The 25,843-nt window shown below is 28.8% G+C and overlaps 2 protein-coding genes and 1 long non-coding RNA gene across 4 annotated transcripts; 2 read left to right on the forward strand and 1 right to left on the reverse strand.

The window, feature by feature from the left end:
* Window positions 1-4,040: 4,040 nt before the first annotated feature.
* LOC109804326 (uncharacterized) lies at window positions 4,041-7,205 on the forward strand. Its single transcript, XM_020366142.3, has 2 exons — window positions 4,041-4,452; window positions 6,388-7,205. Exons 1-2 carry the CDS (start codon window positions 4,291-4,293, stop codon window positions 6,988-6,990), a joined length of 765 nt encoding a protein of 254 aa, XP_020221731.1. The 5' UTR covers window positions 4,041-4,290; the 3' UTR covers window positions 6,991-7,205.
* An 808-nt stretch (window positions 7,206-8,013) lies between these two features.
* LOC109804073 (uncharacterized) lies at window positions 8,014-13,135 on the forward strand. 2 transcript variants are annotated; one of them, XM_020365838.3, is made up of 2 exons: window positions 8,014-9,249; window positions 12,396-13,135. In XM_020365838.3, the coding sequence occupies exons 1-2, from the start codon at window positions 9,088-9,090 to the stop codon at window positions 12,930-12,932; spliced, it is 699 nt and encodes a 232-aa protein (XP_020221427.1). In that variant the 5' UTR covers window positions 8,014-9,087; the 3' UTR covers window positions 12,933-13,135. The 2 variants fall into 2 exon arrangements, with proteins under 2 accessions (XP_020221427.1, XP_082925093.1); XM_083068967.1 differs by lacking the exon at window positions 8,014-9,249 and adding an exon at window positions 9,299-9,317.
* Window positions 13,136-19,960: 6,825 nt separating this feature from the next.
* Window positions 19,961-21,250, reverse strand: LOC145954536 (uncharacterized). The gene is made up of 2 exons (XR_014431781.1): window positions 20,429-21,250; window positions 19,961-20,262 (listed from the first exon to the last, which is right to left on the reverse strand). It is a non-coding gene; the product is annotated as an uncharacterized LOC145954536 (long non-coding RNA).
* Window positions 21,251-25,843: the final 4,593 nt, after the last annotated feature.

Raw genomic sequence — 25,843 nt, forward strand, 5'->3', positions numbered from 1 at the left:
ATTATCAAAATTGTCTTTTTTTGTCATTATTTTTGTCTATAATGATAAATATCATGACTTTTAAAATATTTGATAAACTAATTTTGTGATAAAATATTTAGAGAATTAATATGATTGTATGTTATCTTTTGATGGATTAATATCGTAATAAAAATATCTGAATCACTAATGTAAGGCTAACATTTGGAGGAACAAGGTTGAAATAAGCAATTTTTTTTAAAACTTTTTTTTAAGAAGCAACTTCTATCTATTTTTTAAAGAATTATTTAAAAAAAACAATTGTTTAAAAATATCTATTTTTAAGTTTAAATAAACAGGCCTTGTATATGGATATTAAATACAAAATTAAATACCATATAACCCTTAAAATTACTTCATTCAAGTTTTACAGTAATGCATTGAAAGTTTAATTCAGTTTTCCTTTCGGAGTCCAAAATCGGAAATAAAATGATTAAAATGCAATATGATTCGACACAAAAGTTAACTAAAAAAACTTTCAACCTTGTTACCACGACAAGTGTTTTAGTAATTTAATGATTTGATGTTAAGATTAAGGACATAAATATGGTATTACAATTCTAATTTTACAAAATGATGAAGTTTAGTATAATTCAATTCTAATATATCAACTTCTTTTTATATCATGAATCACTATCTTTATTAATTTCTATATATTAAATATAAGTTATTATTTTTGCGAGAATGTTTTAAGATTCTTTTTTCATCATAGAATCTGTAATGTTATTTTAACTACTCATTTAATTCTGTTTTAATTTTTTTTCATTATTCATAAATTAAATATTTATATTTTAAAATAAATTATCAATAAATAAAAAATATTATAATATCAATTATTTATCATAAATCTAAAATATAATTTATATTTAAATATAATATTTATTAATATATAATCATTAAAAAATTTAATTATATATAATAAACATGTTTCTACATTATACATGCTAAAATAATAATTGCAAATTTAAGTGTTCGACATTAAAAAAACATGGAAAAGTGTAACACCTGGCCGAATGATACATCCAACACATTTAAGTTATTAATGAAAAATAATTGCTCTATTTCATAGCCAAGAAATTACATATGAAGAAAAGATATTGATAGAATTAATAACAATTATATCTCTTAAAAGAAGTGAAACAAGCTCAACCCATTATCCGAAAATATATCTATAATGAATGATAATATTTGCTATATAGTAAAAAAGAAAAGGGTATAGTGCATAATAAAACCTAATTCCAAATTTTCCTCTTGAATCAATCCTAGAATATTATTTGCAGATATATATTATAGAAAGGATTCCATAGCAAGGAAGGTGAACAATCAGAGCAAAGAAGAGAATTATGCATGCCACCACATCTAAGTCAAGAGTACTGCAGGTACAATTATTTTGCTTTCTTCTATTTTTATTTTTTTTCCCTATCGAGGTGTTAATGGGTATAAAAAACAACTAATAAAAGAGAATAAAAAGACAAGAAAGTGCAGCCAAAGAATATAATAATGGGAAAAAGACAACCACCACGTGACAAAAATGTTGAATTGAAGCCACAGTAGTCAACTCACCCATTATATTTGTGCTTGTGAATTTTTATATTTTTTATATTTTATATTTTGAGATATTTAAAAAATTAATTTATTCACAAAATTATTTTAAATTTAAATTTAAATTTATTTATTTTATTAATTACATATTTTAAAGTTTAATTATAATGAGATATAATAATTTAATTGTTGTTGTCTTAATTTTAAATGATATAACTTTCTAAAAGTAATTAATTTTAATTTTATAATTAATTATAGTTGAGTTAGTGTTACTTTATCTTTATCTTTTTTCTATTTTCTATGTTACCTCTTTTCTAAAATAATAATTTATCGACATCTCTATTTTATGTTCTTAACAACCATAAAATAAGTCTTTTATAATAATGCATTGTGTATCTCTGTAATTTAGATTAATTTATGTTCTTAATATCTATGGACAACAGGTTTTGTAATTGAAGAAAAAATATTATTAAAACTTCTTATTAATAATTACTTTTACGACTAAGAGAAAATATAAAATAAAATGAGAGATCTAATTAAAAAATAAATTATAACTATGAAAAATAAAATTAGAAACAGACTAGTTGATTAACTTAGCAAAGTAAACAATTATATGACTCATTTTAGATATGAATATAAGTGAGTCATATAAGATTAGTTGTATTACAATTGAAAAAAAAAGATTATTTGTATTTAATATTCTTTTTATGGTATGAATGATGAGAGAGTAAGAGAATGAGTTGGGAGACGGGAAAGGGTACCCATCAGATAACGTGTAGAGACAATATATTTGCTCTGGGTCACTGTCTGAGTCAGCACAGTTAATTAATATTTTTCACTTAAATTTTTTTTATAATGTGTTTAATATATCACAAGTGAGTTTTGATCATTGCAATTTTTTTTCCTAAAGTAATTAAATTATTATTTGTAGTTTTTATAATTATTATATAATACTATTAACTGTTAAATAATACTCGTTAATTGTTTGTGTTTAATAAAAAATAATGATTAATCACTTATATTTATATATATAATATCAACATGTAATATCTTTAATAGTTTTCTAGATCTTCAAAATACATATTATTTATTTATTTTAAAATAATTAATGTTAAGAGACAAATTTTTTTATTCTAGAGGGATTGAAAAAATATTTTTTTTAAAAAAAATCAAGATTAAATTTTACTAATTTTATAAAGATCAAAATCAATAATTTTAAATTTTAGACAGATTAAGAATAATTTTTTATATGAGGACTAAAATTAAAAACTCACATATTTTATAACAATTAAAACCATATTTAATTCATACATGTTTTTCAGTTGAATTCTTTTAAAAACAATAAAAATACATTTTAAAAGATCAAACATATTTATAATCATTAATGCAAGAATTTAATATTTAAGTATTATTAATGTATAAAAATTATACGTTCAATTGATTAGAAATCATTAAAAAGTATAACTTTAAAACTATGTTTAGATCCTGTTAAAAAAAAAAAAAACTATGTTTACATTGATAGTATAAATTGAAATGAAGATGGAACCAGTCCATCTAAGTCATATTTTTGTTGAACAACTCGAGGTTTTCAACTCATCTAATTTATAGTATAAATTTTCTTATATTGTATAATTTTTTTTAAATAGAGTATCACTTTGTTATAGGATTTAAATAAATGATTAAATTAAACTTTTGCTCCCTTATGCTTATTAATTCACAATTTCACTCTCTCTATTTTTAAAATAAAGACATTTAATTCTTCTAATTTTAAAAACATGAAATTTTAATTATTTTATCATCATCAAATTGAATTTACTAGTCATTAACATTTACTCATACTTAAATTAGTTAAATAAAGTAACATTTAATAACATGACATTTATAAACTAAAAAAATATGTAAATAAGATTTTTATTAATAAAACAAATAGCAATTACTTGAAAAAAAATATTTACAAATGAAGATCATTTGTATGTTATTTTTTAATTTTTATACATATGTATCATGTCATAAAATATTATATCAATAATTAAGTTAAATTGTTTATTTTAATTAATCTTATATATATATAATAATTTTTAATTATTAAGTCTAGTAAATGATACAAATCAAAATTTGTTATTCACTTTGCTAACCGAGTTAGAATGAAAAGAGTTGGTCCACTTTATTATCTTAATTACTACTTTTTTCTTCAAATTGGAATACATTTGATAGAACAAAATTTTAAGATTATAAAATAATATTTTATATTTTTAAGTTTTATTTTAGTCATAATCCCTTAGAAGATAAATATATATAAAATAAAGTTAGTTTAAGAAATACAACTCGTTTTCATCTGTTTTTGTTTTAAATAATAAAATGAGATATTTGTTCTGTTGGGCCTGAGTGTCTATGTCAACAATATTATAATATTTGGGTGAAAGGCCGTGTCAACTTATCAACAAGTACCACTTGCAAGTTGCGACAACACCATCATGTGACCACACACTTCAAATATGTTACATGACACGTTCACATCCATTTTGTAACCGGTGAATCAACGATGCTGATTGAGTTGAAACACTTTGTTTGACACTCACTTTTTACTTTCACCCTTTTTGTTTGATCATGAGATGATGATGATGGTGATGGTTTTGAACTTGGGTCAAGTCCAGACAGAACATATATACTTACTTGAATGAAACATTATTCAGCTTCCAAGTTCCTCGTACCAAAGAAAGTGTTGGCGGCATGGAGAAGGAGCAGCTTGAGTATGTGTTGGTGCCATCGGGTCTCTTGGTGTTCCTCACATACCATATATGGCTTGTATACAACATCGTGCACAACCCTCTTAGAACCGTCATTGGCCTTAACGCCGAGTCTCGTCATCAGTGGGTTCTTGCCATGATGAGTGTGAGTTCTTCATAACATCACCTTTCTCTCTCTCTCTCTCTCTCTCTCTCTCTCTTTGAATTCATAACAACAATTGTAGTAATAAGTTTATGCTTTGATTCAATATATGGTCAGAAAATGCTTTGAATACATGGTTAGAAAATTTTGATTGAAAAGGGGTGATCACACACACAGATGAGTTTGTGAGTCATTGATAGTTTTCAGAAAGGTTTCTTCTTTTCGATGAAATTAGTGATGCCTCCTAAGTGTTCATTAATTATCCCCATTGACCATTTACCAAGTTGAGGCTCCTTGATTTGCTCTCACGCTTGTGTTGTTTAGTTATTTGGTTTTATGAAATGTGGCGTGCTCAATTCAGAATAAAATCTCGTGTTTGATTTGGGGTCCTCATTTCTATTGAATTTTGTGGTTAGGCTTTTGTCGTTTGATATGAAATTGGTGGCAGCATCATTTGTCATTTTCATTGGTTTGTTCTTTGGCAGTATTACGCTTGAAATTTAGCTCAAAACTTAGGTATAATTCCTAAAGGTGCATTTAGTGCTGCTTTCCGATAAGAATGTGAACACTATTTCTGATTAGAGAACAATACTAAAAGCAACGTAACTAGATCTAAGTTTATAGTGAAATTTATTGATTCCTTGGTATCAATAGGAAATACAAGAGCCAAGGTAGTATGTGACGATTCTTGTCGTTAGGAGAAAAAGAAAATATATAGTCAAAGATCTTTCCTTTCTTTCTTGAGCTCATTGAGGCAAGTAAAACAGCTTATTCCCATTTCCCCCTTCTTTCATGATCTAAATGAAGCAAGTGAATAGCCTTTTGAAAGTGAATTAATTTCAGCCTATTGAAACTGTTTGGTTGGATGAATCACGCATGTGGTGTTTATCAGTATCTAAATGTAACACTAAATGTGTTGAATGTGTCATTTTTGTATTATGCACTTGCCTGAATACTTCCTCTAGTTTCTATTAGGGTTATTTACAGCAAAACTGAGTGTTTTGATTGATATGCTATTTTCCTTACTGGTTGAGAACCCATAGAAATTGATAACCTTGAGTAGTAATGTCCAGGTGCCAAGCTTGTGTTGTTCATTTCTTTTTAGTTAAACAGGTGACGGGTTTCTTACACAAGATCTACAGGGTAACTCGAGTTCTTGGTTTATATTTGCAAATCTTGGACTTTAATATTGGCAGCATGTGCCAAGTTGTAATTCATTGAATGCTTATGCATCATGGTAAATAATTGAGGTCGGAGTGATATTGGGCTTGTGGAAAATAATAATGTATTTAGAGAAATAAAGCCTCAATTATTTTCCTTAAACTTATTGTTTCCCTCCATCCTATTTTTCACTCCAACAAAGCATACACAAAGTTTCTTACCTTTTGGTTCTTCTTGTTTTCCTTGTTTCTTTGTCATTCCTCTTTCCACTTTCAGGGTCAGAAAGCTTTCTTGTTTGACTCCACTCACTCATAATTTGACATGATCAAACACTAGTTGTGAAACTGGCAAGAGATGGCTGAAAGTTGATAGTGTAATCAAATCATCAAACAACTACTACCACACGCTTTTATGAGCATTTCATTTAAACAATATTGAGGCCCTGTCGTTGTCTTAAATTTTATTATATCGAAAGATAGTGTACAATTAAAAAAAGAACACATCCTGAACATTAGGTAACTAATACCTCATTGTTGTGTTAATGTCCTTTCCTTAAAACATATTTTTTACTGCTCATTGGTATGGTACATATGAATATGATACAAGGCTTGTCTTTGATTGAATATCCTTGCTGATTGTGTTAGCCTTTCTGACTTCATGCAACATTGTTTTTTACTCGCATTCCTACTCCTCATCAGACTGCTTGCCATCTAAAATCAGTTTGACAAGCTGTGAAAACAAGTTCTAGCAGTATTGATTCCATTGCTATATTTTCAGGATCCTTTGAAGAATGGGGTTTTGGCAGTTCAAACTATTCGTAACAATATCATGGCATCTACTCTTCTATCTACAACAGCCATCACACTCAGTTCACTTATTGGTATTTTTGCCAACAGTACGTGGAGTTCTGATGACACTTCTTTCGTACCCTATGGCCGTTCTTCAATCAAACATATTTCTGTCACCATTTGCTTTCTTGTTGCATTTTTATGCAATGTGCAGTCTATAAGATACTATTGCCATGTCAGTTTCTTAATCACTGCACCAACAACCAGAGACAAAAGGGAGTATATGGAATACATTGCTAAGACATTGAATCGTGGGAGTCATTCTTGGTCCATTGGACTTCGAGCATTTTACTTGTCTTTTCCATTCTTCCTGTGGATTTATGGGCCCGTACCCATGTTTGCATGTTGCTGCTTGACATCACTTATTTTGTTCTTCTTGGATACAACAGCTAAAATCACGCGTGATCTTCACAGTAACTCATTCAAGAAGGAGAGAGGAACTCATGTAGAGTCTGCTGTGGAGCCTGATGATTATTATCATCCTTTATCTGGTAACAATTTGTCACAAAACTCGGGGGCCGATCATGTATAATTGATTATATATGTAACAATTTTGTATGTTCATATCGAGAAGTATGAACATGTGCCAGGGATGTGAGGAGGATTCACTGAGAGTACTAGGTAGTAATTTTTGTTTCTTGTTAATGGTAGTGGAATTCATTTTTGTTGTCTTTGCGTTAGTTATGTTTCACTTCCTTGGGATGAACTTACCCATGTGCTACATAGTACTTACATTTGTTCCCATTATTTTTGCACACTCTTCTAGTACAAATTTTTATCATGAAAACGGCAGCAACAATTTGTTTAGTCACGATTCATACTCGGAAAGCTACGTAAACAAGACTTGTGGTTTATCCTGCGAAGGTGTGGCTACACAAACCATGTCACAGCAAACCATAGAAGCTTCCATTTCTTAAGTTTCTTCCCTCTTACCAAACCTCTACGCTGCAAAATATGGTCCTTACAATTCGATGTCCTGCGTGTTTGGATCCACACATGGATATGTGGAAGCAACAATTAGTTGCTTTTACATTAATTTTAACACGATTCTTACTTAAACGAGAAACCTAGATGTACAACCAAATACGTAGATAAGAGATGATTTAAAACTGAGCTAAGAATCAAAAGGAACAACAAACAAGAGAAGTAAAAAGTGAAGAATAGATGTTGAGATGATTTTTTAGAAAAAGAGAAACAAAAAGCAGCCCATGCCCAGTTGTGTAGAAGTGATTTATTTATTTATTGAAAAAGATTAAACTCTGTTGGCACCCTAACTTAAATGACCTACACAGGACAATTGTTAATTACTTAATTGTAATATTTTATCAATATCAATGAGGATTCATGCTTAATTTGGAGCTTACTTACATCATTCAGGGATTAGACATAGGGCTATGTGTGATCCACACACTTGGAGCCTCTTAGATAAGTTAAATAATACTTGGACAGGAATTAAAGTGGTAATACTTGGACAAGAATTAAACTAAAAAGGCTGTGTAAACATCAGCAGAACAGCACTAATTATGGCTGTTGAGTTTCGTTGATTCTCAATCTTTCTTTACCAACACACGCACGCAAGAGGCAACTATAAGAAAAATATTTAACTTGGTGATATGTGAGATATTTACCCAAATTTTCTTCGTGAACTCTTGATAAAAAAGGGCTTACTTAAATCTCAATTTTCACCACGAATTTGAACCACTAGAATCAGACTAGTGATGAAACGTTGGGATAGTATATACAAGTCCTAGATTAGCTTTGCTGCTGCTTCTGCCATTATAATTCTTACTAATAAACGAAAATTCACCACCAATTTGTAGTTTACGAGGGAAGAATGAGTAGTAGCTTCACTTTTCAAGAATTCAGGAAATGTTTCTGATCGCGCAGATACCCACTACCACTAATATTAAACGATATCAACAGCATTCTCTCGATGTACGCCTTATTTTGGATATTGAAGTGATCCTTTGAGAACTTCACCTTTGAAGATTGCCTTTTGCGTAAAAAGCACAAAGAGAAACAGTTTTCAACCGTTTCCAAAGAGTGATAACAAAAGCAACAAACTGAAGGGGTTCGTGTGAACAAAATGACACGAGATTCGAAGCTAGTGGCCTATATAAGAATTTCTCGAATTGGACCTGACATGTATGAAGAGAACTACCACATGAAATTGCGTCTCAACTCAGGCTCAAAACTTCACTTTTATTTTTTTTTAGCCAAATTTAGTCACAATAGTATCATAATTGGGCAACGTGGAGAGAGGTGGAAAGGGAAATAACACTTTTTTTTTGTGGGGTTTGAGAAAGAATTGATTACACAATTAGTGTTGGTAATAATTTATGTTTCCCACTTTTGTTTCCCAGTCAGAAAAGATGGATTTAATTTTAGTTCTTTGCAGACTTTACTAGTTGAAAGAGCAAGGGGGAGCCTCTTTATCTTTACTTGTTTTGGAGGAAAAAAACAAGGTTTTGTGAGTGGAAAGGTGGGGTGTAAAAGGCAAAGGTAGGCATGAGTGAAAGGAAAGGGTAACAAATTTGAATTTCAATAAGATTATAATTTTGGAGTAGGGAGTGTTGGTGTTTGAGGTAGTGAATGGTGAAAGGTAAAATTTGAAGATTGAAGAGGCAGCATGCAAGTACAGGAATTGGACTACGTGATGGTGCCTTTGGGTTTGTTTGTGTTGGGAATTTATAACGTTTGGCTTCTCTACACTATAATCCGCTACCCATCTCGCACTGTCATTGGCTTGAATGCTCAGTCTCGTTACCAATGGGTTCTTTCCATCATGGCTGTCAGTATTCTCTCTACATTTTATCTTGTACAACATAGGGTTTAACAGTTTTGAATATCTGTGTTAAGGTATCTGTTGACAGAATTTTAGTTTAGTACTTTTTGACATTTACTGTCGCAATATTATCCTGTAATAGTACTTGTCTTCTAGAATCTGTGTACTTGTGTTCAGAATAAGTCTGTGTCAATTAGTATCCAGTTTTAACAGTCATATATCGAAACTTGTGATGCTTTTGAGAAAGTGAGAATTGTTTCTCGCTTACGTATATTGTTTTGATGATATTACTAGTCAATAGATTTTCAACACACTTTTCTCACATTGAGATTGGATATCTTGAGTGTTAGATTTGTAGGATCAATAGGGTCAATAACATAAACCCAATAACTATTAAATCTATTATGATAGATTTTGATATCATATTAAAATTTAAGTTTAAGCTTACTTAAATTTCAAAGTTAATTTATAGGATAGAGAAGCTATCTTACTACTCATCGTTGGATTTCCTAAACATTTTGCTATTTGATCAGAAATCGGTGAGTGGCATAGTGTATAGGAATCATTTCTGAAAGGGAGTTCATTAGTTCAAGACACCTTCAATAGTTTGATAAATTTATAGTTTGTACAGATTAGAGGAGTTCGTGAGAATGTTTTTAGTTAAAAGTTCACATTTTTGTTAGTGTCAACTCTCACCAGGTTTGGTAAATTTTATCCTAATTCATGCTTTTTACAAAAGGTTTCTTTCACCAAGACTGAGTTTTGTTACAATTAGTCAACGGGAAATTTTAAGCTACATGCTGGCTAAATTGATTGATGAGTCTTGTTACTGGCTTAATTAGTTTGTTAAGACTCAATATGGTTCACAAATGTCCTGCCTTGAGTGTATATACTGCATGCTCATGTCAGAAGAAAATGGAATCTGTCCCAAGTTTCTGGCAGAAAACAGCACATAGCATGGTTGATCGTTTCTAATGTGTGCTTGCTTGAATATGGAAGGAAAACTGAAAAGTTTTGTTGGGAAACGGTCTAATCTTATTTTTGAAATGAAGACAAACTTCTAGAAACATAAATTATGTGAACTAAAAGCCATTTGTCTAGTAAATACGTAGTGCTTTATTTTAAGAAAGAGATGACTATTTAATGTACACCTGTATTACCTTATTTCATGGTTCTTGTGCCTGATGTCATGGATGTAGTGCCCATTTTTTGGCAGGTAGTTCAGTCATCATAAATCTAGAAGTTCCTGAAATATTTTTTAACAGTTCAAAGGCATCGAGTCTATTACTCTATTTGATGCGTGGCTTGCGTGTTTGATCACTCCTCTGCTTCCTTGTATTGTTTATCCTTTATTTTATCTTCTAACTAATTTTTTCCAGGACAAAGAATCTGTTATTGTTTATATGCCTTATAATTATAGAATTCAGAAAATGACAAGCCTCTAAACTGCAAGGATCTTCCTTAGATATGTTTGTTTTTATTTTCCCTGAACTTGAGTTAGTTCAATATATACATGATTGAAATTCTTATAAATCTTTTGGTTCGTAATGAAACTGGGTAGCCAAACAAAGAGGCTGAAATAGCAAATCAGTCAGAATAGAAGAAATAACGGGTTTGTATTGTCAAAATTAAGTGACTTCACCATTGAGAACAGATCTAAACAACACTGGACAAATTGTCAATTGGTGGCACAAAGCGATCTATTCAACATCTTAATCTTAGTCTCACTTATTCATTGATCAGCTGCTTGTGTCCCTGAGTATGCTCATATTACGTCCTCGATACGGGTCTCCATATATTTTAATGTCAGTCTTGGTCTGTAATATATTTTGAAGTTATTTGCTAAAGTAGATATTGAACCATACACTTCTTTAGGCTTATAGATCAGATGCACGAGTCTCCATGCATATAATGTGTGTGTATATATATATATATGAGAAAGGATCCATCTTTTTTAGGAATAAATCTACCTAAACTTATTTCGTTCAATAATTTATGTTTTACATCAAATTTCAATGATTCAATAGTTGAATTTAAAGTTCTTAATGCATTAAGTTTGTAAATTTTAAAAAAATTTGAAAACTATTTGATATTTTGTTTCATTAATTCAAATTAACGTATAAAATGTTTTTATGATTATCTAACAGACAATTTGAATTAATGAAATGAAGTATTAAATGATTTTAAAATTTTTTAAAAATTTGCAAACTTGATCTATGTATGAAGAATTTTAAATTCAACAGTTGGATCATTAAAATTTGATATAGAACATAAGTTATTAAACAGAATAAGTCTAAGTTTAGGGTTTAAAATAGACTTACTCATGGAGTAAACGGATTCTTCCTCTTTGTCTATATATATGTGTGCGCGCGCGCATGCTAAACATGTGCAATTGTTTTGTTTTCCATCTTCTGCCCTCTTTGAACATTCACATTGATTGGTAATATGTAAAATGTTGACACTAGTCTTGCCAGTCACATACCTTAACTAACATCCTGTTGAGGATTTCTTTAGCTTATCCTGGTTAGAGGTTATTTTGTTGTAGCCTTGTAGGAGATTGATTTTGAGCAATGAAAAGGATTGCTAGTTGTTGCTCTGTCAATGTTTAGTGAAGTAGGGAAAAAATATGGTGCAGAAAGTGAAGGTTGATACTTACAGAATAGTAATTTATCCGTATAGGTTTCAAGTATGCCCATGTAGAATGTCAATTGGGCAAATCTCATTAGTAACCTAGTAGTATTCAAAGGCTATGTGAAATTCTCAATAAATGTGGCATTCTGTAATTCACTTTACCAAAAAAAAATTTCCCTCTTCTGCTTATCTTGTATTTTTGGTAGATGTTCTGCTGCTAATCTTAAGAGGTAATTCAAATGCATCATCTCCTTTAAGAGGTTAGCTTGTTGAAAGTTGGCTAGGATTGTCCTCATTGGACGCTCTTCTGTAAAAATATGGATTTTATAGGAACCCAACCTGGTTATATATATCTGCATTTTTATTATGGTTTATTATATACTACATACTTTGTTACATTTTCAAAAGACTAGTCCTGACAAAGACCTACTAATTCTGTTTTACATTTTGGTAAGTGTGGTTTGATTTTATTTACTAAGAGACAGTTGTTTCCATAACAAGCTCCCTCGCATTGTTTTCAGGATCCCTTGAAAAATGGGGTTTTGGGCGTTCAAACAATCCGCAACAATATCATGGCATCCACTCTTCTTGCTACAACAGCAATCACACTTAGTTCACTTATTGGCGTTTTTGCAAACAATGACTCAGACACCAAATTAGTTTATGGCAACAAAACTTCCCTTAATTCTTCAATCAAACGCCTCTCCATCTCACTATGCTTCCTAGTTGCATTTCTATGTAATGTGCAGTCCATTAGATACTATGCACATGTGAGCTTCTTGATCACCACACCTGCACTGAAGGGCAAAAAGGATTTCATTGAATATGTTGCAAAACACTTAAACCGTGGTAGTTATTCTTGGTCTCTTGGCTTGAGGGCATTCTACTTGTCATTTCCTCTTGTTCTATGGATTTATGGGCCCATACCCATGTTTGCTTGTTGCTGCTTGACATCATTTATTTTGTACTTCTTGGACACAACCACTCAAATCACACGGGATCTTCACACTAAGTCATTCAATAAGAGGGAAACTGAGGACACAGAAGCAGCAGCATAGTTCCATCATTCTAACTGTTCTTGAACTTGACAACTGTTATCTTTAGCTTGTAGTAAAGATCAATTGTAGATTTTCTATGATCATCTCTGTAATGAAATTATTGTTGGTGAATTATTGTATAATATCTACAGTTTAAAGACTATGCACCGATAATGTAAAATACTTTTACACCTTTAATCAATTACAATATGACTTTTTAGTTATATACTGTAAAAGTCAAGATCATTGTACATGATAGTTTGTGATTGAATAAAAGTATAAAACTATTTTACAATCTCAGCGATATCTATTTGTTGAAAAGTATTTGTAGTATCTTGAAGTAATATTCTTTTCCCTGTTTTTGAAGGGAAAAGTCTATTTTGGGGGTGTTGGGGAAGTTTGTTAGTTCTGAACCTTATGCTTAATTGGTGAATAAAGGACATGAACTTTATTAGTGCCACTAGCATGTAGTAGTGGACGGTGCTCGTTCCCCTGTAATACAGTTACTATTGTCTTGAATATGATTCCAAAAATGTCCTTTCATTGCATGGACAAATAGATATGGATGGCATATCTTGAAAGACCAGATCAGTCTTCAATATTCAACTGGTTTATACATGCTAAGTCATGTCAGGAGCCATGGAATGAACATAGCAAGTTCTCATATGTGCAAGGGACGTCAATGATTGGAGGAAGTAATAATTGAACCATTTTATCTTGTTTGATTGGCTTCTATACGAATCAATTAATTTGTGAGTACGATGGGACATGCATAACAGAACAAACAGTATTACATGACCATGAGACTATGGCAAAAAAAAATCTGTTACCAGCATTGGTAGTGGGAGTTTCAACATAAAGCTAAAAAATTGCTAACCTATCAGATACCCTTATCAACCCGCCAGAGTTCTTAATGTGCTTTTAGGGACTCCTTCAACATCTAAAAACTTTCCTTATTTTTTCTCTAATGGAAAAACTTAAGCTCTTAACTCATTTTTGAAGATTTTTATATAAGAACAATGTTTATACCGTGTCGTCCATGTCAGAATATTCCAATGTTAAAATTTGCAAGAAATAGTTGTGTATAACACTTTCATAAAAACTCCTATTTAAAATGAAATAACTCTAAGAATTTAATTATCATAGTCAACATAATTTTCTTTTACACCGTCGTCATTTTATAAATATTTTAAGAACTACACTCTTTTCAAGTCTTTTTATAAAACCTAATTACCTAAATTATCATAATTAATTTAAAAAATAATTGGTAATATTAAATTTGTCATAATTTTTTTCTTCAAAATTACTCATAATATTAATGAGATACTTATCAATTATTTTTTAAATTAAGAAAAATCACTTTAATTAAGAATTTTATTGTGAATAATAATTAAGGAAAAAGATATTTTAGGTCGGTTCTAATAAAAATAACTAATTTTTAGACGTTAGATCTTATATAAGGTGAGTGTCTAATTTTAAACTTTTCAAATATTTCTCTTAAGAAAAAAGTATCGAATGTATACATACAATTTTTGGTTTTTCCAGAATGCAACCGAGTTAAATACTAATTTTACTGTTTATACTGATAATAGTGAAGTATTCAAGTTAAGTAAGATTATTTTTCATAAAAGATAGGTGTGATCTCTAAAAGAAAGTATTTTAAATTAAATTATAGAAATGTATATATAGTAGAAAGAAAGCAGTATTGTGGGAAATATATTGTTTTGATAAGGATTGAATAAGTAGTTTACCTGGATCTATCAACTTGCAGGATTGAAGACAGATGCACATGATAATGGGCCACCTATGTTCCTCCCACCAAATCCGTAGCTGAAAAGTTGCAAATTCCCTAATAACATATATACTTTCTTTTCTACTCATACAAAACCCTCTACTCTTCTTCTCAACCACCATTGCTTTTCACTTTTTATTCAGCAGTTATTATTCTCATTCAATCACTCATGATTCATTTTTGCAAATACACACACACTCTCTCTATACAACTGATACTTTTTGAATTTTTTAATATAAGAATTTATAGTTCTTTTTCATCATGTCATTTTTATAAAGATAAAGTGATATCTTTAATTATAACTTTATATTTAAAGTAGAATTATCTATTTTCTGATAGACATTCATTCACATTAATTATGCCAATAAACACATGAAACAATATGTATGAGGTTATTTGGTTTAATTAGTGATTTTTAATTCAAATTCTAGATATACATCTGTATTAAATACTTAGAAAAAGAGTCTTGTTCCCTAAAATAATCTTATTTGGTTAAATAAAATTGTTCTTGATAATAAATTAATTTATTAAAAACATTTTTTCATGTAAAATATAACGTTATTATTTATGAAAGAAATATCTGTGTAATCGTCCTTCCCCCTTTACTTTTTATGTTACTGTACTTTGGAGATTATCATTTTCCTTTTTTTATTCTATGTTGATTGACCCCCCAGCATTTATGAAAAGAAGTTTCATAATTTTTTTTCACGCTAGACCCAGATTCCGTCAAAGTGTTCCTTTTGTTAAACATGGATCCACTGTACATTTTTTCTTCTTCAAAATAGTAGTGGCAAAGTTAATTAAGTATTAATTATCTCACTGTCATCTTTAAATTATAGTTTAAGTTATGTTTCCTCTCTTTTCACATTGATCTCCCACGTTGGTCAGCGATGGTATAATTATATATGGAACGATATGTCAAACAGAATCTTCCTCTTCTGCATTATATTTAATTTCTTTTCAAAGGAAAAGGCATTAATCAGCCATAGGAAACTAAATATTCTCTGGAGCTAAAAACTGCATGAGATTTGACTAAACAGGCAAAGCATAATTACGACACTAGATTCTAGCTGATTATACTCGCATGCAACAAAGTGAACCTTCTCTTTATATATCTTATGGTATGATTTGATATGAATAAAATAACTAATGTTAATAAAGTGAAAAAGAAGGCCATCACAGAGGATGGCCAAACAAGAAAGAATTAAATAAATTATATATATATATATATGCTTGAATATGTTGTAAATTTTTTCTTACACCAAATATGTTTTTAATTAGTTTCATAAAATTAGGATAAATAAATTTGTAGTCACTCAAATTTAAAACAGTTTTTATAGTTTCTATAATTTGAAAAACTCGTTTTAGTTATTATGTCTAATTTCATTAGTAAATCTATTAAGTATTGTCATACAAAATTTAACTACTAATTTTTTTATTAATAAAAATATCATATTTAAGTATTATAACGATCCGACAAATTATTATGTTTATTACAGTTTAGCAACTAAGCACTTAAAAACATAATTATAATCTAGTATAAGATTATCATGTAGGCAATTCTTAGATATTCACGTAATAATATATATATATAAGGAATATAGATAACCGTAAACATAAAAAATTTGTTGGTAAAATTACAACCAAATCATGTACTTATACATATACAAATACCAAACTACAAAACATAAAGTTTTAGATCGTCGATCAAGCAATAACTATTTATACATTGCATCAAAGTTACTCAACAAAAGAACAAGTCATCTCCTTCATGAAAAATCCTCAACAACCACTCCAAACTTAATCATTCTCCATTCCCATAATAATCTAGTTATTGCAATCCAACAACATGAAAAAATAAGGGTAAACTTATATATATAAAGAAATTAACATAATGTAGAAGCAATATGTTCAATTTTTGTTCTTTTTGCTCTCTGTTTGTTGAAGACCCTCTTCATCTCTTTCTAATGTGCCCGATGGCATTTAATACTTGGTTAGCTGTTGCTAATTGGTTGGAGGTTGCGGTGGTCTTTCCAAATTCTTTAATTTCTCTTTATTTATATTGGACGAATCTTGGTATATATAAAAAACATTCTCACTTTTTGCGGGTGGTTTGGGTTTCTGTTATCTGGTCACTATGGCTTCATCGAAATGTCATTATCTTTCAACAAGGTACTACAGATTGCAAGGAAGTGTTAGATAATATTAAATTGCGTTCATGGAAGTGGATTAATAGTTCTATCCATGGGTGTTCTTTTAGTTACACAAGTTGGTATTATAACCCGAGTTTGTATTTCTCATAGTTTCTTTCTAGCCTGGATTCTAATTTTGCCTATGTGTCTCTTGTAATGGGTTGGAGTACTCCTTGTACTCCCTTTAATTTAAATTTCTTTTGCTTATCAAAAAAAAAATATGTTCAATTTAACATCACAAATCAACTTACCAATTTCACAATATATCAGCATAGTCGTGTAATATATCAACTCAACATTCAACAAATCACATATTCATATAGCCACCAAAGAATATATTATACAACCAATCAACATACTAACACAATAATTTAGTAACATAAATCTTCAACTTAGTAATATAGACAGACCATATTATATAGTAATATACTAAGAAATCTTTTATAACACAGGTAAGTAGTCTATACCAACTTTCATACATTATAATTTTATTTTAATTATAGTGATATACCAAATTATATTTTAACTTTTGGTGTCTTTAATTTTAAGTAAAAATTAAACTAATAAATTAGGAATTGCAATATACTTAAAATAATGAAAATAAGGCCTTAGTGAAATAGTTTATGTTAAAACGGCACTTTCTTCAAACAATTATCATTAGAAATTTGGTCAAAACATATCATAAAGTACCATTCACATTATGTTATTTTTGATATTTATTTCATTTGCCTATTCACCCACGTTTATAAAATTAGAGTTATTTTTTTCGAGTAATTAAATTTCTTGATGAACGATCTCTTAAATAATGAGACTCGCGTCTTTCTTAACTTTTTTAAAATTTAAAATTTAGTTATTTTATACTAATTATTTTTTTTCTTGAAAGTTTATTTTTCTCCTTTCAATTTATACTTTTCTTATTTTATTTAAATTAAAAAATTCATGTAATACTTGAGATATTTACTAGGACATTAATATATGATACTGTATAGCTTCGTTTTATTTATTTCTTAATGAAAGAATTATTAAAAAATCATATTAGGTATGATTTTTAGGCTAATTATTATAAAAGTTAAAAAAATTCATATATGATATAATAAGAGAAGTTAAAAAAAATGTTTGCTCATTAATTTTCAAAATGTACAAAATTAACGATATGTATAAAGTTGTATTGATCAAGTTAAAAAAAAAAATATCTCTATATATATATATAAAGCTTTTACCCATGTTAAATATTATTTTGAAGTCCTTACCTAATGTTACAAAAGAAATTGGTGGACTTCCTACCTTAAGCATGCATTTCAACTTGGGACATGTATAAATTAAGTTGTATAGATAGAGGCACACAATTTTTAAATCCTAACATTCCTGAGATTATGTGAGATTGAACAAATCTTTCTAACAATATTTTTCAAACAATTAAGGTGGTTAATGTAAGTATATAGAGTGTCGGTAATAAAGATAAAAAAAATAAAAATAAAAAGTCCATGCAATCTTAAATCTCAGTGTAATTTATTCTTGTAATTAACTATGCTCGAAGAAATATCCATCCATTTTACCATTGTAGTCATATTTGTGACTGTATCCGGTAGAAGTGTGGCATATATAGTTGAAGGATAAATATTGAATAGAGAAAACGAATGAAGTTAAATTCAACACTTAATCCTATGTTTATATGCATGGTAGGAAATATAAATGGAAGGAGTAGGAGAGGAAAAATAAGTGAAAACTATATTTACTTAAGTTGGCTAGAATTACATCGAGTCAAGCGTTAGGAGTACAAAATAATATAAATTTTCACCCCTTCCTTTTCAATTCCCTGGTTTTACCAATCATATCAAACTCGTCTTAAAATAGTAATGGCCATGTAAGTCACTCTCAATTAGTGTGCATCTACATATCTGGAAAAGAGTCTTTGTCATCGGAAAATAACATTATTCTTTGCCTTGTGATCTACCTTTAAAGCGGTGGGTCTAGAAAATGGAAGAATATATATTTTCATTAATTACGTGTTCCTTGCATTGCAGGCAAGACAAGTGATATTTCACTGTATGTTCTTAACATTGTTTACAATAGATGGTTTCTATGTTGGATTGCAATAGAGAAAAATGCAACCTCTAATAGTATACATCAATTGCTTACCACTTTGTGAGTTGCAATACGTCACATTAGTAGTAATATTAATTGGGGGTATTCATCACTCAGTCTGACTTTTCAAAGCACAAGAATGGTAAAGGAGTTGTAATTAGATATTCATAAAAACCACCCATTTGTCTCCTCAAGTCAAAAGTGCCATTAATTTTCTTTTTTAAATTTGCATTGAACTTTGGTTCATCGACCAGGACCAAATTAATTACAGTATTCAGACAAATATATATTATAGTTATTTATCATCTTTAGCAACATTTTATTTATTTATATTTATTAAAACATTATTATAAATTATGTTAATAGGTCATTATAATATTTTTTTAAAAAAATATTATTATAGATAGAATATTATTCTTTATTTTAATATTATTTTTATAATTAATTTTTAAAATTAACTCTTATATCATGTAAAAAAAATGACTTATGAAAAGTAATTTTTTATTTAATTATTTTTAAAACTTGAAATCTCACGTTATTATTTTCGAAACTTAAAGTCTCACGTCGAATGACACATAAAAAATATATATAATCATATGCAAAATAAAATTTAATATAAATGAACTTTAATATTAATATAAATTTAGTGGTTATTAACTTAAAATATCTTTAATTTTAAAAGATTTGTCGACAAGAGTCATAAAATATAAATAATCATATAATTTATGTTAAAATTAATTATAATTTTATAAAATTTAACATTATTAAAATATTACAAAATATCATTTTATTTTAAAAGTCTAATAACATATGTTTTATCTTATATTTGATAAAATATCATGAAAATATATTAACAACATTTACTTATAATTTGATAACATTTTTGTAATGTTACTAAAATTACATATTGATGTAGTGAAGCCTTATAATGTTGCATACATTGTTGCCCTTATTGATTATATATACATTCACATAAAATCTCCATCGAGAAACTTGCCCTTTTTATTTTATTGACAGCATTAGCTTAAGGTCACCATTGTAAATCAGTGAACAAAAGTGTGGGGTAGGGACTTGGAAAAATCCTGAGCAATGAAGTATACATATGCCCTACAATATGTCATGGTCAGTTTAGAATTTGGACCCCATGCTTATTTTCTTCAATCCCCTTACCACAAATTCCAATTGCATGTGGTCCTAATTCCTTTCACGAAGCAAGTGGTAGCTAGTACTGTCTTCTCCTTACGAATCATATTGTGATCATGATAATGAGCCTATCACATATCTGGCACAGATAAAAAAGGAAGCCAGATTTTTCTTACCCAACATGAAGCACAAATGAATGAAATTAATTAACGCAGATCTAATATTTCCCAAATCAAAATATTATAGAAAATATAATCAATATTATAGGTAGTAAACAGAATACATAGGGAAAAAGAACAAAACACCTCCCATTATATGTTTCCCAGGCTGTAGCAAATACAAACTTTTGAAATTAGAGGGATACAGAATGAATTGTGCAAGCTTCTCATTCTAGCTTCCTCATACCATCAACAAATTAAACAGATTCGTTGTGTCCAACCAACATGCAGCCTCAATGCACAATCAACTGCAAAATACAAAGGTTAATAGCCACCATACGCAAATTAATATTTATCAAAGAATAAGGTACATATAATTGCAACATCTGCAATTAGAAGACAAAACTAGCTAGGTAACTATACCTAGGATGTGAACATCAGATTATGTATGATTCTTCTCATTAAACTAATTTATTAATTCTAGTTCTAGTACAGAAAAACCAAACACATAGTAATTACTAATTATAAGAATACTAAATATTAATTTATAGAGAGGCAAAACATCTAATTGACACACTATTTTTCTCTATATCATCGCATCATTAATAATATCAGTTATTTTCCTTTTTTTCACTTCTTATTTTTATCTTTTTTCACTAAATAAATAGGAAATGAGAAATGGAGGTCGGAGGTGATGACAGAAGTATAGAGAGCACAAAGGAGTGAGATGCACTAATTAAGTTCTCTAGCATACCATCATCTGTGCTCTCTATCTTCTGTCAACAACACCTTACCAACTAGTGTCTCCTCTTTCCTTTCCACCATTTATTCTACACTGTGTTCTACCTCCTCCTCATAGAAGAGAGAGTAACTAATAATTAAACACATAGGAATTGAAGGGGCTGAAGAACATGAAAGAGAGAAAAAAAGAGATAAGAGAGTAGAGTATGGAACTTTGGGGTGTTAGATTTCTCACTAGGCAGATGCTCCTATTTATAGGAAAAATGCGAAAAGAATGGGTAAAAGGGCCTCAAAATATTCCACCAGACTAGTTAGCTTGTACCAGTGCAATGACATTCTTCATTTTGTAACCGCTTCTCACGAGATAAAAGGACACTTCCTAACAACCCATTCACGTACTCCATGTAAAACCATGCATGCTAATCCACTTCTCAAATATGAACATATATAGATTTTAACCAATTAATTTATATACGTATGCATGGAGCCCACTACAGATAGTGTTATATATGAATTTTGATACACTAACGGCGTGAATTTATTCAAAATATATAGTGCAGCTTGCAAGCACTAGAAGATCCCTCCTTCAAAGATTTACGCAACTGTTACTGAATACTGATATGATATTGATTTGCACCCATGTGCAATTGGATTTCTGTAAATCGTGTGAGATCATCATATTATTTCCAAATGTTAATAGTCCTGTGATGCTACTACACATAGTTGTTGTGATTCTCATCTATCTTCTTCGATCACTTACTGTGAGTGGTCTGTGGGGCCCATAACTCAAATACTCCACTAGAGTAGGGATCTTTCATGGGTCCAAGGCTAGTATCAAGTGGTTCAGAAATTGTTAAATTAAATGTGTGTCTGCTTGTGAATTACGGAGACAAATTAATGTTAATCTCTTTTCTTTTTCTTGAATTGGAAAGCTGAAGACTAGCTAGGTGTGTGATTTAGTTTACCTTATCTAGAGACATGACTACTATTAGTAAGATGGATCGATGGACCTAACCACACAATGCTTGAGCTGTGGATATGTCCACGCATGCATGGTTGGCAAGTCACCATCAATATTCAACAGACAGGTAAGCGCGGATTCATAAATCACTGTACTACTGGAAAATGAGACTGTTTTTCTCTCTCTGTCTTCAATTTTCTGTCTCTGTTATTATTTTTTAGTTCTACGCTCTGTCATGTAATATTACTAATTATGTTTTCTCTTTACTAAATAAGGGCTATAACAACACACTTTTTAATCACAATCATTTGAGAGGTTAACATTTTCAAATTATATATATATATATATATATTGATCAGAGACATAATCTCTAATCATATGCTTTCAAGATAAAATTATTTATCAATCATGAATTTTTATAGAAGATATAACTTTTATAAAAAAAAATTAAATATATCTTTAATTTAAATAAAATGGACAAGTTTTAACTTTAGTAATTATAAATTTTTTCTTTATTTTTTTATCCTCTAAATTTTAAATCCTAAATCATACTATGTAACCATTTTTTTTATGTCATGTCAGTGACACTTTTAAAATTTTTATTAATTATTAAAATAAATGTTATATAATTACTATAAAATAATCATTAAAATTAAAAAAAATAGTAACTTTAAATATTAGAAAAGTGAGAATTTAAGAAAAATATTTTACTATAACAAAAATCAAAATTTCCTCATTTTATAAAGACCAAAAATCATGTGTATTATGAATGAAAAAAAATTATAGGAATCAAAATTAAAATTTACTTATTTTATCGGGTAAGGTAGTTTTTACTTTTTATCATTGAACTAATTTACTAGAGTCAAAATTAAAGACATCAAAAACAATTTATTTAGTGTAAATTAAATCAATTTTGTAAGGTTGAATTAAACTCTTAATTCACTTTCTTAAGATGTATCGGAATCTATCTTAACGATTATTAATTATTGTTGGATTTATTGTATCACCCGCAAATAGGGGTGAGCATGAAATCAAGACCCAAACTAAATCCGAAAAACTCAATAAAAAATATTACTTTTGGGTGGTTTCAAGTGGATCTTATAAAGACCAAAAATCAAAATTTCCTCATTTTATAAAGACCAAAAATCATGTGTATTATGAATGAAAAAAAATTATAGGAATCAAAATTAAAATTTACTTATTTTATCGGGTAAGGTAGTTTTTACTTTTTATCATTGAACTAATTTACTAGAGTCAAAATTAAAGACATCAAAAACAATTTATTTAGTGTAAATTAAATCAATTTTGTAAGGTTGAATTAAACTCTTAATTCACTTTCTTAAGATGTATCGGAATCTATCTTAACGATTATTAATTATTGTTGGATTTATTGTATCACCCGCAAATAGGGGTGAGCATGAAATCAAGACCCAAACTAGATCCGAAAAACTCAATAAAAAATATTACTTTTGGGTGGTTTCAAGTGGATCTTATGGGTAAAACGAGTTAAAATTTTGATCTTATATGCGTTATATTAAGCAGGTTCGGTTTTGAATTTTTAAATTTGCTAAAAATCGAACTCGACTGAAAATGAAATAAAGTTTGAATTTTTATTACTTTTGTTTAACTAAATAACAATGACCCAAACTCAAAAGTCTTTACTTCAAATATAATACAACCATCAATTAATTGTAACTTATTTTTTTTCCTTTTTCTCATAACCTAGATGTTTCTTTTGTCTTCTCTTTTCTTATTAAACTTCTCAATATACTAGTTCATTTTTAGAATTTTCTTTTTGTTTCTTTCTTTGCCTTTCTTTTCTACCTTTCTGCCTCCATTTTTAATACAACTTGTGCTATTGTGGTTTATTATGGGTTTTGTTGTCTAACTTTAAATTTTTTTTGCATTTAACAACTATGAATGTTGTTATCTTCTGTTTTTGCTTATCTAGTTTGTGAATGTTTCATTTGCGAATCTACCTACACCATCTATTGTCATCTTCATTTTATTTTTGTACACTTTTTGAAAATACTTTTTTATCATTTTAAGCTTCATATTCATTAAGATAACTTGGCCTATAAAAAAACCTCAAACCCCATTATATCCACCTGCTCAAATCCTAATTTGTTTCAACCCGAATCGTGCCTCAAATTAAAGGCTCAACCGATCATATATGAGTCACATTTTTCTAAAGTCGACTTACATTGGATTGGACATTTTTCACCCGAACCCGACCGAACATGCCCGTTGCCCACCCCTATCCGCAATATTTAGTCTTACAAACTTAAAACTTGAAATGTTCAATTCTTAGCATGAAAGAGTGTGCTAAAAATCTTACATCTACTAAAAATAAATCATAATACTATACGTGGAGAACAATCATCATGTTACAAATTAATTTTATAAAATTGAATTGATCTATAGCCTCAATTCGACTTTCTTATTTGTTAAGAGATGTTTATGATGAGCGAAAATGTTTTTACGCTAGCGACAATAACAAAGTTAATCCATGAAACGTATGTTTGATTGGGAATACTGCACGGTAAAAAAAAAACTTACATAAAAAAAAGAATTGTTGTTGTATTTATAATGTCATAATTGAACTATATATATATATATTAATTGAGTAACTTGTAATAATATTTTAAGTGCGTTTGGACGTTACAAGCGTAGATATGTTAAATGGATCAAAAGACGGAAAAAAATACGACTTATAATAGTTATTGTGAAAACATGAAAAATCACGTCAAAGATTGGGACGCGTAATCAAATACACTCACTAGTGAGTCAAAATTTCATGTCGGTTGGTTTGAGCAGTAAGAAATTTGATTATTTTTTAGCAAGTTTCATATTTAAACTTTGTGAATAAAGAAATCAAGTTTTAGATGGATTTACAGATCCCCCTCCCGTAATTTTTTTTTTTTTTAATTTCAAAACTTGTAAAGTTTATTTATTTATTTACGGCTTTTAAAAAGTAATTATTAGTCTAGTTAATCTTTTTTTCTTAAATTTCTCTTCTCGGTACGTAATTTGTTTATTAGTTCAACTAATAAAGATTTTCAATAATTAAAAACACCGAGACATTTAATTACATTTAATATGTTACAATACCTCCTCCATGTCAAGTCAAATTTACTCAATTCCTTCATGAGTTTTTACTTTTTAAATATTTATTATTTATTATAATAACAGAATTAGAATGAAATTTAAATAATTATTATTATTGTTATTTCTTAGTTATTGCGTTAAAAAATTGAAGATAAACACTCCCTTATCATTTATAGTCTTTTATTTTTATCACATTTCCCCCTAATTATAAGCTAAAAATAAATAATAAAAACTGAAAAGGCAAAAGTTAAATAAATTTCATTATATTATTTTTTACATAAATATTTTTATATTATTTAATCATGTTTATATATAATTTTTTTTATAAATTTCTTGACTGATATATTTTTTATACATTTTTTATAAAAAAAAAATATTGAAAGTCAAACATTTAATAAGTTGTGAATTCTATTTGATTAGAAGTGATCAGTCAAATTTTAAATATTATAATTTTTAAAAATTTATTTTAATCCCTCAAAATTATTAATAAGACATTTAAAAATAATAAATTAAGACAATTATATAATATTAATTGAGTTTAATGTTATGTTTTATTAACAAAGATACTAGTAAATAAATTTTGTATAATAATACTTAATAGATTTTCTAAAATAATGAGTATAAAAGTTAAAACAAAATTTTATAAAATCATAAGAATTAAAAAGATTAATTTAAAATTTAAAAAATAAAAAGCCAACTATTTAAGTCAATAATTTATTAATCCGCCATAGATATGGTCTGGCGTTATGTGA

Source organism: Cajanus cajan, chromosome 2 (assembly GCF_000230855.2).
Source record: "Cajanus cajan strain Asha chromosome 2, NIPB_CcT2T_4, whole genome shotgun sequence".
Classification (NCBI taxonomy): Eukaryota; Viridiplantae; Streptophyta; class Magnoliopsida; order Fabales; family Fabaceae; genus Cajanus; species Cajanus cajan.

Coding starts and splice junctions, on each gene's coding strand:
- LOC109804326 (XM_020366142.3), top strand. CDS start 4,291: ATGGAGAAGGAGCAGCTTGAGTATGTGTTGGTGCCATCGGGTCTCTTG. Junction 4,453..6,387: donor GGGTTCTTGCCATGATGAGT/GTGAGTTCTTCA, acceptor CTATATTTTCAG/GATCCTTTGAAGAATGGGGT.
- LOC109804073 (XM_020365838.3), top strand. CDS start 9,088: ATGCAAGTACAGGAATTGGACTACGTGATGGTGCCTTTGGGTTTGTTT. Junction 9,250..12,395: donor GGGTTCTTTCCATCATGGCT/GTCAGTATTCTC, acceptor CATTGTTTTCAG/GATCCCTTGAAAAATGGGGT.